The sequence below is a fragment of the Mytilus edulis genome, chromosome 11, assembly GCF_963676685.1.
Source record: "Mytilus edulis chromosome 11, xbMytEdul2.2, whole genome shotgun sequence".
In the NCBI taxonomy this organism is placed as follows: Eukaryota; Metazoa; Mollusca; class Bivalvia; order Mytilida; family Mytilidae; genus Mytilus; species Mytilus edulis.
This window is the reverse complement of record NC_092354.1, coordinates 44,308,225-44,320,486: the sequence shown is the minus strand read 5'-3', so window position 1 is coordinate 44,320,486 and position 12,262 is coordinate 44,308,225. Positions and strand designations below refer to the sequence as shown.

The window sequence follows — 12,262 nt, the reverse complement described above, 5'->3', positions numbered from 1 at the left end:
TTAAATTTAAACCTCATTATTTAGTTTATTTCCTTTTGATTTTGTTTTCCTGCATCAAATATTTGCCACTGAACAATTAAAATTATCAATTGATTTTTTTCTTGTGAACAGGTCAGTTTGAGACACCAGGACTTGGTTTCCTCAGATTACACAGCACCTTCAGACATGACCTGAAAATTTATGCATCAGACGAAGGAAGAGTTCAGATGACCGCAGCAGCTTTCACTAAGGTAAGTCAGGAATGTAGTATGCATTGTTAAGGTGGTACCTAACTCTGCATGGAGATAACTCTGTAAAGTCAGCAAAACGTTTTAATTACGTTGTGTTGTAAAAGGAATATTAAGCTTCTTAATGATCAAAATTGGTGTTTGTCAAATTGCTATATAACCAGTGTATTTTTTCTGACAAAACGGTTGGTTCAAAAAAGATTAAATTTTTATATTTTTATTAAAGTCTCAAAGTAAATACTTTGACAAAATTTTATGAAAATTAAACGAGCCAAATTAATTTTAGTGAAAGTGTTCGGTACCACCTTAAGGACTTGATACTGTAAATTTAGAAAATATTGTGAGCATTTATTGCAAAATTTGAAGAGTGGACTAAAATGCGAGATAAATTAATGTGATTTCATGAAAATCTACAGTTACATAAATATGTATCAGATATTGGAATGGGAGTTTTTATTATCACAATACTTATTCAGTTTCATTATTTGCATTGATCAAATGTTGTAGATAATTTTGGAATTGTCAGTTAATGTCTTCAAACAGAATTTAAAAGGAGGCTACACTGTAGCAAAATGCCCAGCATGTTTGTTATCAGCTGTTTGTAATAATTTCATGAATAAACTGCAACAACCAGCCTTTTTAACAAGACATTAATGCAAAAATCATAGGTTGCATAATACAATGTATAATAGTAAAATTTGACCTATGAATATTTTTGCGTAACTGCACTTTTTGAATCTATATGTTTAAGAAACATCATTGTCTTTGATAAGCACAACTTTTGCAATCTTACCAATCATCAAAGTAAAAAAATAATGCTATAGACAAGAAAAATGGCAAAATATACTTATAAACTACTAATATGAAAATAAAGAGATGTGGTATGATTGCTAATGAGGCGTTATCCACCAGAGCTCAAATGATGAAGATAAAAGCAATTTCAACTCTGTGAATGGCCTTCAACAATGAGAAAAAACACATACTGTATAGTCAGGTTTAAAAGGACTCAATATGAAAAATGTTAAACAATTCAAAGGAGAAAATTAATGGCCCAATTTGTATAATAAAATTGATAAAGGAAATGGGGAATGTGTCAAAGCGACAACAACCGACCATATAGTAGACAATAGCCGAAAGCCACCAATGGGTCTTCAATGTAGCGAGAGACTCCTGCACCCGGAGGCATCCTTCAGCTGGTCCCTTAAAAAATATGTATACTAGTACAGTGATTATGGACGTCATACTAAACTCCGAATTATACACAAGAAACTAAAGTTAAAAATCATACAAGACTAACAAAGGCCAGAGGCTCCTGACTTGGGATGGGCGCAAAAAATATTTATGAAAAATATGACAGACATGAGCCAACAAAAACACTGAATCAGAGGGCCTGGACATGATACAGACACATAGATAATGTGGTGTCTAAACATGTATGTAGACACAACAACCTCCCTCTAACCTGGGACAGCACAACAGTAGCAAATGATAAAAATTGTTTTAAAGATTTTTCTCTGTTTCAGGGTATGTTAGCATTTGAAGGGGAGTTAACTCCAATCTTGGTCCAGATGGTAAAAAGTGCTAATACAAATGGTCTACTAGACAAGGAAGGAGAATCTAAACATCAGCACATGTAAGACGGGAAATTAGATACAGCTTTTCCAGAAATGTTTGTATGGGGAGGTTAACTTTATTTAAAAGACTTAACACTCATCTCCGAGTGAAAATTGATTTCCCAATCTATGTGAAAAAGTACAAACATATATGATATATCAATTACAACTTTGATTTTTGTACATTGTAGGAAGAAGTGAAAAGTGTCCTTCAAAGTCTTCATGTTGGTCTCCCCTAAATACATTGATTTCTGGAAAAGTTTTAAACAGAGAGAATATTCTTATGTTTTTTTTAAATACTAATTTATACTAACTTTCAGATACATCATATCTCCTATCGTTTCTATTTTATAGTATAATTTATCCAGTCTAGCAATATTTGAGGAAAGTCTAAAACAAACAAAATGGGATGTTGGGTATGTGTCAATGAGACAGTAATCCAAAGACCCAAATAATCAATAATACAATGTAACATGCTACAATAGACTTTCGGGATGAAAATTTCAGGAACTCAATTTTTGGCTCTCCCTTGACACCATTTGCAAATATGGTGTTGAGGAAATGATAGATAGATGATAGTCCGTCGGAAGGGGACGATAAATGGCTGACCTGTGTTATGAGAGAGCCATAACTCTTACACGTTAAAGACACCCTTGTAGATTTCGAAAAGGAGTAGGCTAATGCCGCTACAAGGCAGCACTTGCACCCGCAACGTGGAAAGGGATTAATATTTGTTGTAAAACTTGTTTCCCAATCCACTATAAATATGTTTAAACAATAGACAGATGCCTGTATAATCAAGCAGCTCTGAATCAACCTGGATTTATAAATCTAAACTATCACAACTGATGCTTCTGACAATAAACAGAGGCATTACTCTCAATATTAAGATATTGACAAATATAGTGTTTACCCATGTTAAATTAGCATGAATCATGCCATTAAAGAATTATTTCTAAAAAAGATGTATTTGAATTATTTAAAAAAGTTTCACTATCTGTATATTAAAAAAAATATTTAAAAAAAACAATTCTTCCAGAAATTTTCAGAATTTTGCTTTCAATATGTCATGTATGTATCAACCCTATTTAATTTCATATCTGTTACATTACAAAATTCATAGTAGGGTCTATTATGAATTTTGTAATGCAACAGAAATGAAATATTTTCAAAATTTGGCAGCTTCAAGTTTTTAAAGAATACCTGGTCTTAAGTAGACAGCTTTTGTGGAACCAATGTGTGTTATTGTTGTTTTCAGAGTTTCATTTACTTGGTAAATACATACACCAAGGCAAATTAAATAATATTGTACTTGCTTAAGTATATTTGATTTTCAGTCAATATTAAGAAATATTCAACGGAACATATTGTGAACTGTGACATAGTCGCTAACTGTTTGAATTTGTAAAAATGAATTTACATGCTTTACATTACTTTTCTTTCAATGTAAATATAAAGTAACTAAGAAAGTGAAGAAGAACATGCAGGGGCGGATCCATCCATTTTAAAAAAGGGGGTGGGGGGGTCCCCGACCCAGGATAAAGGGGGGTTTCAACCACATGTCCCCATTCAAATGCATTGATAGTCAGAAAATATCATCGATGAATGCACTTCTTAACCAATGGAATTAAGCTGTGAAAGCATAATTAAATGATGATTGAAAGTTTGAAAAGTTATTAAATTATACTGTTACTCCAAAATAGGGAGTAATACAGGTCAGCTTTATTTTCCTATCCAATGAAATTTCGTATAAAAAACAATTCCAAGTCAGAACTGATTAGAAGTATCATTTTAGAGCAAGCTTGTTGAATTTGAAATTAGTAACATAACTTTGTCATACTACTTTTCCAACTTAACTGCCCCCACCCCTTTTTCCCATCCCCCAAAAAAGAAAGACAAGTCATAAATACAATGCATTAAACAAACGAATAGAATATAAGTATTCTGACATACTTAATACATTGTATTATAACTGTCTGCTAAAGTTCATGCTTCACCTACAAAATAAGGTGGTGTTTTACATTTCTGTGCATACGTCTATCCCTTTGTCCCTTGGTCCATCCTGTATCAAATTTAAGTTTGGGTTGTTAACATGGTTAATGAAAATATGCTTTATATATAGCAATGCTTGTTCTGCTTAAGTTCTATTTTTATTTAGCTACTTAGGGAAACAATGAAAATATTTCATTTTCATTTTATGTGTCTAATTCGATTGTTTAGTATCTGAATCTTTACAAGAGCTTCTCACACTTTTCAGATTGTTGATGGAATGGCCTGCAATTTCATGATTTCAAAAATTGATGTTTAAGCCAGAAACTAAATATTATCAGAATTTTTTTAAAAAGTATTTTAACCTATTTTAATGTTAAAACAACTACAAGGTAAATTATTTCAGGAATGATATCAGATATTTACAAGTGTAGCTCAAAGTATAGATATACTAATTTCTACAAAAGAATCAAATCAGAAACATTGTAAATGTATCTGCTTTCAAGAAAGACAACCCTTTTATAAAAGACCAGTAGAAGATAATGCAAAAAGTGTTTATGTCTAATGAATATGCTACAAAAATTGCATTTATTTGTACATATATAGTATAATATATATACTCATGTGTAACTGTACAAGTGTGTACCAGGGTATAGAAGAACTAAACAAAAAAAGTTAAAATAATTTTAACTATAAGCTTTTGCAAGAGATGATCAATAATCATTGACAGCAACCCAAGCACATTAAAAACCAAAAGAAACATCTGCTTTTATATATGAGTGGTATTGGATAGAAATATACCTTATACAAATGGATATCAATGCATTTGTTATATTATCTCATATTGAAAAAAAATCTATGCAAAGTATAACTATTTGAAAAATTGACCTGTTAAAAAACCTACAAAACTGAGACCGAATTTATTTAGGAGATAAGTGTATTGTATTTTAAGCTCCGACGGCATCAATTGGGGATTTGATGGTCGCAAATTAAGTTTACTGGCGACACGTTAGCAGGGACAGTAAACGGGTATTTCCGACTATCAAATCCCCAATTGATGCCGTCGGAGCTTGAAATACAATATTGTTATCTCCATTCCAATGAAACTGACTGAAAACAACGTTAAAACATGTATTTAAAGTTTGCCATATGCTGTCTGTGCTTGCGCGTACGTCCCATAGCATCAATTGCCAATTGATGCCATGTAGATAAGTGACATTAGCCAATAAAAATGAATGTTACAAACCTTGTTGCATTAGAATTTGTATTTGAATGTTCCAAAATCAATAAAAGTCTTATTCATAAACATGTTTATGTGCACTTACATAAGGTCCATTTTGATCAGATGCAGCTATATATAATGCTCCATGTACATAAGTCATAACACCAAATACAATGTATCACCGTTTAAATCCTCTAAAGTATTTTTCAATGTAAAATCTGTTCCAATTTTTTATGTGCTGGTTTATTTTTATGTATTTATTTACCTACCTGTTTTATTATGTTTGGTAAAGGGAAACTTTTAATTGAATTAATCAGCCATTGTCTTAATTTTGATTTTAGTTTACCTCTTGAGTTGTTACGGAGATTGTCTTGTTCAAAACAAGCTGTGTATGTATTTCGTCAACTTGCATGTTTCCTTTAAGTAATAGTTGAATCGTGTGGTAAATACTGTTGTCTCAGTGTATGTGTTCCTCTCCTGTAATGGTTTTATTTCCTGTATTTATCATGGCTTAGCTAGTCCATCTTATTGCCTGTTCTCAGTAGCATATTTTAGTTGTTCATTTTGAAGCGCATTAGTGATATTTACCCAACTGCATCACTTTGCCTTACCTTATATATTGTATGTGATTTATTGCCTGTCATTAGTTTATGAATTTTTGTCTGATGCACCCATTTTGATCTGAACACAATGAGCAGTATTTTAAGATTTGGTCAGAACAAAATGGCTGTTTCAGATCAGAATTTACCTAGTGATAGTACTTAGCTGTTGTATTGGGCATTTGTCAGCTTAAAAGTAAATAAGCTTGCTTCATATCATTGCACTTAAGCCCCAGTCCCACTAGACCACGATCGCACCACGCTCACCGCGATCTAAAATAAATTTTCCACGTTCTCACAGCGCTTATTCTGCGACCTCACTACGCTTATAAAGATCTTTCTACGCTCTTCACGTTCTCACTACGACCATACCACGAATTATCCGATTGCAACACGATCTTACTGCGATTATAGCACGTTCTTACCACGATTATACTACGTTTATACCGCGATCTTACTACGTTCTCAGCAATACTGTCAATATTGTGTTTCATATCAATATAGTTCCATTCCTTCTATTTCTGATCAAAACGGAGATTTCTCGGAAACAATACAGTCATGCCACCAAAATCTACTAGAACACGTGGGCGTGGTGGTAGGGGTTGATGTAGAGGCAGAGGGAGCAAAGTATGAACGCCATACTAAACTCCAAATAGTACACAAGCAACTAAAATTAAAAATAGTACAAGACTAACGAAGGCCAGAGGCTCCTGACTTGGGACAGGCGCAAAAATATTGGGGTTAAACATGTTTGTGAGATCTCAACCCTTCCCCTATACCTCTAGCCAATGAAGAAAAGTAAACGCTTAACAAAACGCACATTAAAATTCAGTTCAAGAGAAGTCCGAGGCTGATGTCAGAAGATGTGACTAAAGAAAATAAACAAAATGACAATAATACATAAATAACAACAGACTACTAGCAGTAAACTGACAGGCCAGCTCCAGACTTCAATTAAACTGATATTATACACATAAGTAGTATAATACTTGTCATCAAGAGATGTAGGAACAACCAATCAAACCTAAATTACAACCTGCATGTATTGCTGGTCCATAAAGCTCAAATGACGATATTTTAGTGAACGATAGCAGAGATAACACAGATGTGTCAATATATATAGGAAGATGTGGTATGAGTGCCAATGAGACAACTCTCCATCAACGTAAAAATCTATAAAAGTAAACCATTATAGGCCAAGGTACGCCCTTCAATACGGAGCCTTGGCTTACACCAAACAGCACGCTATAAAGGGCCCAAAAAAATACTAATGTAAAACCATTTAAACCGGAAAAACCAACGGTCTAATCTATATAAAAACGAAAAGCATGGTTGAGCCGTTAGAGCAAATGGATAAATACATTCAGATAAACAAAATCTAGGGAGTTTTTATGCCCCACCTACGATAGTAGAGGGGCATTATGTTTTCTGGTCTGTGCGTCCGTCCGTCCGTTCGTTATATGCCCCACCTACGATAGTAGAGGGGCATTATGTTTTCTGGTCTGTGCGTCCGTCCGTCCGTTCGTTCGTCCGTCCGTCCGTCTGTCCCGCTTCAGGTTAAAGTTTTTGGTCAAGGTAGTTTTTGATGAAGTTTAAGTCCAATCGACTTCAAACTTAGTACACATGTCCCCTATGATATGATCTTTCTAATTTGAATGCCAAATTAGAGTTTTTATCCCAATTTCACGGTCCACTGAACATGGAAAATGATAGTGCGAGTGGGGCATTCGTGTACTGAGGACACATTCTTGTTTTTATATATTTTATGTGAAAATGACAATAAAAATGATGGTCGTAGTGTGAACGTAGTTAGGTTGTGAGAAGAGCGTGATGAGGACGGCAAGGGCGTGCTAGAATCATACTATGGTCGTGAACAGCGTGGTAAAGTCGTAGTGAAAGCGTAGTTGGGTCGCGGTGAGAACGTGATGGTCGTAGTAAGGTCGTGATAACGTCGCTGTGAGATCGTAGCCCAATCTCTCCGAATAGAATCACGCTTTCGCTACGATGGTACAGCGACCTTTGCGATCATACTACGATCTTAGTGCACTCTCACTACGCTTCTACTGCGACCTTTGCGATCATACTACGATCTTAGTGCACTCTCACTACGCTTCTACTGCGACCTAATTTCGCCACGACCGCACCACGATTGTTTTGAACATGTTCAAAGTTGGCCACGCTCTTCACGATCTTGAAGACCTCACCACGATTGTGGTATGACCTTACTGCGACCTACACGATCGTACCACGATCAGCAAAATTTGCATTTTTTTCACAGATCGTAGTGCAATTGTGGCCTAGTGGGACTGGGGTAAAAAAAAAATTATTTTGATGATTAATTTCTGTTCAAACATGCATACATTTTCAGTTTTGTCTTTTTTTTCGGCAAATTTTACAAAGTTCTACTCACAATTGGACACAAATATTTCATCGTAAGTTATTAGTAATCAATTGGTCTTTAGATCTATTGTGGTTAACTTTTCCCAGTTTAATTGTTCTGGTAAAGCTTTTCAAAAGCATACATCAAACAATTCAGCACTATTCTATTTTACAATGGCCTAAATTATGGATACGCAAATAGTATTTCGGTGTAACACTAATGAAATTACCCATGATTCTTAAAAGCTGAAATGGGTGATTTAAGATCAGTTAGATATTATACTGCATCAAATCAGCAGACAGTTATTGTATAAGCTAACAAACTAAATTGCCTATATCCAATACTTTTTTTATATAGTACCAAGTACATGTATAGACTAATACTCTATATATGTCCATATTTTTTAATTATAGTGTCAAGTCCAGATTGACACAGATACTAAATGAAGACAAGGATTTTACTGAAGATGAAATACAGAAAGTAAGAATAATGAGTAGAAACCAAAGATAGATAGACTTCCTCATATTTAGTAAATGGATCATTTCAGAAATACTGTCACATCCCAAATTCCTGTGAAAACAATGAATCTGTTTCAGCATTACTAAATCATTAAACAATGAAGGCGGTATAAGAGGAAGGGCGATTTTATTCACAACTTCTTCCAAAAAAAGTGTTGCAGGGACAAACCATTTTCTGTAAGCATGGCAACAGTTATTAGGCATTTTGTATTCATAAATACTAAATCAGTAAATGGATTATCAGATATTAGGAGCATAGGGAATGAATTGGAGAGCCTAGCTCACAGTTTTTATGCCCCATTTATGGGCATTATGTTTTCTGGTCTGTGGGTCTGTTCGTCCGTTCATTCGTTCGTCCGTCCCACTTCAGGTTAAAGTTTTTGGTCAAGGTAGTTTTTGATGAACTTGAAGTCCAATCAACTTGAAACTTAGTATACATGTTCCCTATGATATGATTCTTCTAATTTTAATGCCAAATTAAAGTATTGACCCCAATTTCACGTTCCAGTGAACATGTAAAATCATAGTGCGAGTGGGGTATCCGTGTACTCTGGACACATTCTTGTTTTATCATCTTTTAACTAGTATAGTTTCATGACTTTTGTTGTTTTTTTTCAGCTTGCACCAACTAAAAACGAGTCTTTGGTCAAAGCATTAGACTACATTAAGAATCCAAGAAAGTTTTGTGAATATGTTTATGCAATGGTGCAGGAATTGACAAATAAAGTTAGAAATCTGAAGCTGGAACACAGAACTAGAGGTATGTTTTTATATGGAAATAGCATTTTATATTTATATGTCTAGGAGAATACCAACTTCAGGATAGATTAACATTATTGAAAGAGAAAATTTGACATAGATTAAAGTTGAACCATGATATTGTGGGAAATCGGTCAACAGAAGAGAAATAGCAAAGTAATAATCTAAAATTCTTATTCTTTGAAATATTACGGTATTAAGTTATTTTCTTGTGAATTTTTTTTATTTCTTTCTACAGTGAAATGTTAAAACAGTTATAAAACATTTTGATTTTGTTGTGCAATTGTAAAGGAATTTGAAAACAGTGTATAAATGTGTGGTATGGGTTCTGTTCATCGTGGAAGGCTGTAATTTCTGTCTCATTATGTCTCTGTTGGAGAGTTGTCTCACTAGCAAACATACAACATCTGCATATTTTTATGCCCCACCTACGATAGTAGAGGGGCATTATGTTTTCTGGTCTGTGTGTCCGTCAGTCTGTTCGTTTGTCTCACTTCAGGTTAAAGTTTTTGGTCAAGGTAGTTTTTGATGAACCTGAAGTCCAATCAACATGAATCTTAGTCCACATGTTTCCTATTGTATGATCTTTCTACTTTTAATGCCAAATTAGATTTTTTACCCAATTTCAAGGTCCATTGAACATGGAAAATGATTATGCGAGTGGGGCATCCATGTACTTTGGAAACATTCTTGTTAAAACTTTGCAATAGTGGCATTCAAATACTCCCAAGAATAAGATTAATATAATTCTTATATTTTCCTACATAGGGTAAAAGATCAAAACTTTTACATAGATTTTAGAAATATATTTATCTGTAGAATAAGTGCATTTATTATCTATTCTGTATTATTTTCTAGACCTTAAGTTATATAATGGTGAAAGTTGGGAATTGTTGATAAGACGATGGGCCAAGCTAGAAAAAGATTTTAGAATGAAAGATGGCCGATTTGAAATCAGTAAAATTCCTGATATTTATGATTGTATCAAGTATGACTTACAACACAACCAGAAAACTTTACAGTATGAGAGAGCAACTGAGCTGTTTAAATATTCTAAAGCTTTGGCAGACATAGTTATTCCACAGGTATGGTTATAATATATATGATAATATATAATCTTCCAATTGGTACTTTATCTCAGAAAGAATGGTTGTCACTAAGTAAATATCTGTACGTCATAACTTCCTATGACAAGTTTTCCCCTTAAAGACTAGGTCAACTAGGGCAGTTCATTTGTAAAACCTTAATCAGAAACTTTAAATTGAAAATGGATGTGTCAAAGAGACAACAACCTGAGCAAAGAGTAAACAAACAAACAGCTGAAGGCTACCAATGAGTCTTTAATATGGCAAGAAAATCACACAACCCAGAGACTGACTTGGAACTATTGCCATTGTCTTTTAGACTTGTTTTTGTTAAGATTTATGATGCTGTTTTTCAAATGATATCGTAGTGATTTAAACTTTGAAATTTACTCTTCATCTGAATATGATAAAGTATATTCTGCCATTTCAAAAGCTCTGATGGATTTTTAGCTGCGACACCTTGACAAAAAAAAAAGAGAATCATTTTACAAATGATAATGATTTCCATTGTAAATTTCTGTTATATACCATAGACAAATATTTGGGTCTTTTTTATATTGCAAATTGATAGCCTCTCAACCCATTAAATTTATAAGAAAAGAAGGACAAACACTTGTGTTTGTATATAATTACAAGACCTTGTTTGGTAATCCTCAATGAGACAGCAAGCCATTAACACAAAAAACATAATATATTGCTTACCATGTGCATATGTTGTCCATGTTTTGTTTCTGTAGGAGTATGGTATAACCGTAGAAGAGAAGCTACATATTTCCCAGAATTTATGTACGCCATTAATGAGAAAGATCAGAAGTGATATAGAACAATGTGTTATGCCTGACCCTGATGATGAAAGTACCAGACTTAATTCTCAGTAGGTTTACATAAAGATATGGTAATATGCCATGGCATAGAAGTGATTTAATATATGATAACACAAATGAAGTAGAAAATAAGCAGTGGATATGAGCACAATAAGGGTTTAATTGCAATTTTTTTAATTGATTGTCCATGACCAAAACATGATATATTTACACTTATTGGCAAATTTGTCTGCCATTACTTAAAACCCCTAAATTACTTGTGGTATTTCCTGCTAATTCTCATCTAATTTATATCAACTATTTGCTACTGGCACTGTTAGTGTGTTAGTGATACATCGAACAGTTATATCAAAATTGGAAGACCTGGATTAATCATAAGGTGTTTCAGTAAACAAGTTTAAGGTGGTACCTAACACTACAGGGAGATAACTCTGTAAAATCAACTAAACGTTTTAATTACGTTATGTTGTTAAGGGAGTATTAACCTTCTAAATGATCAAAATTAGTATTTGTCAAACTGCTATATAACCAGTGTAATTTTTCTGAAAAAAACAGTTGGTTCAAATTATTTGAAATTTTTATATTTTTGTCAAAGGGACAAAGTATATACTTTGTCAAAATTTTATGAAATTAAAACAAGCCAAATTAATTTTAGTGAAAGTGTTGGGTACCACCTTAAGTGACAATTTATATCAAACTGCAAATCTATGAAATACAGGTTTATGTTGGTAGTTTAACATTTTTTCCTCTCAAATTTCACAACTTCACAACTGCAATGACACACATGTATTTATTTTAATTAGATATTCCAAAGGAGTTTCCTCCCCTGAGAGATTTGTGAGGACAAGGCTGTATTTTACCAGTGAAAGCCACATTCATTCCTTACTGAATATGTTACGATTTGGAGGACTCTGTAATGTAAGTATTTATAACCAGGGAAAAAACTACATCATTAAATACACTACATTTAGAAATGCCATTGATAATTCTTTATCTTATTACTAAAGTGTTAAGATATGTTATTGTCATTTGGTATAGAGGTAAGG

General features: G+C 33.5%; 1 protein-coding gene across 16 annotated transcripts in view; it reads left to right on the top strand.

The window, feature by feature from the left end:
- The window catches only part of LOC139495663 (inositol hexakisphosphate and diphosphoinositol-pentakisphosphate kinase 2-like), a 65,682-nt gene that overhangs the window by 29,708 nt on the left and 23,712 nt on the right, over positions 1-12,262 (top strand). For 11 of the 16 annotated variants that reach the window (XM_071283968.1, XM_071283973.1, XM_071283972.1 and 8 more), the window contains 8 exons: positions 112-230; positions 1,751-1,860; positions 5,393-5,440; positions 8,444-8,510; positions 9,167-9,308; positions 10,166-10,392; positions 11,130-11,266; positions 12,020-12,134. In XM_071283968.1, the coding sequence (XP_071140069.1) occupies positions 112-230; positions 1,751-1,860; positions 5,393-5,440; positions 8,444-8,510; positions 9,167-9,308; positions 10,166-10,392; positions 11,130-11,266; positions 12,020-12,134 (965 nt within the window). The remainder of the gene's footprint in view (positions 1-111; positions 231-1,750; positions 1,861-5,392; positions 5,441-8,443; positions 8,511-9,166; positions 9,309-10,165; positions 10,393-11,129; positions 11,267-12,019; positions 12,135-12,262) is intronic. The other 5 variants (XM_071283974.1, XM_071283980.1, XM_071283978.1 and 2 more) reach the window with 1 other exon arrangement.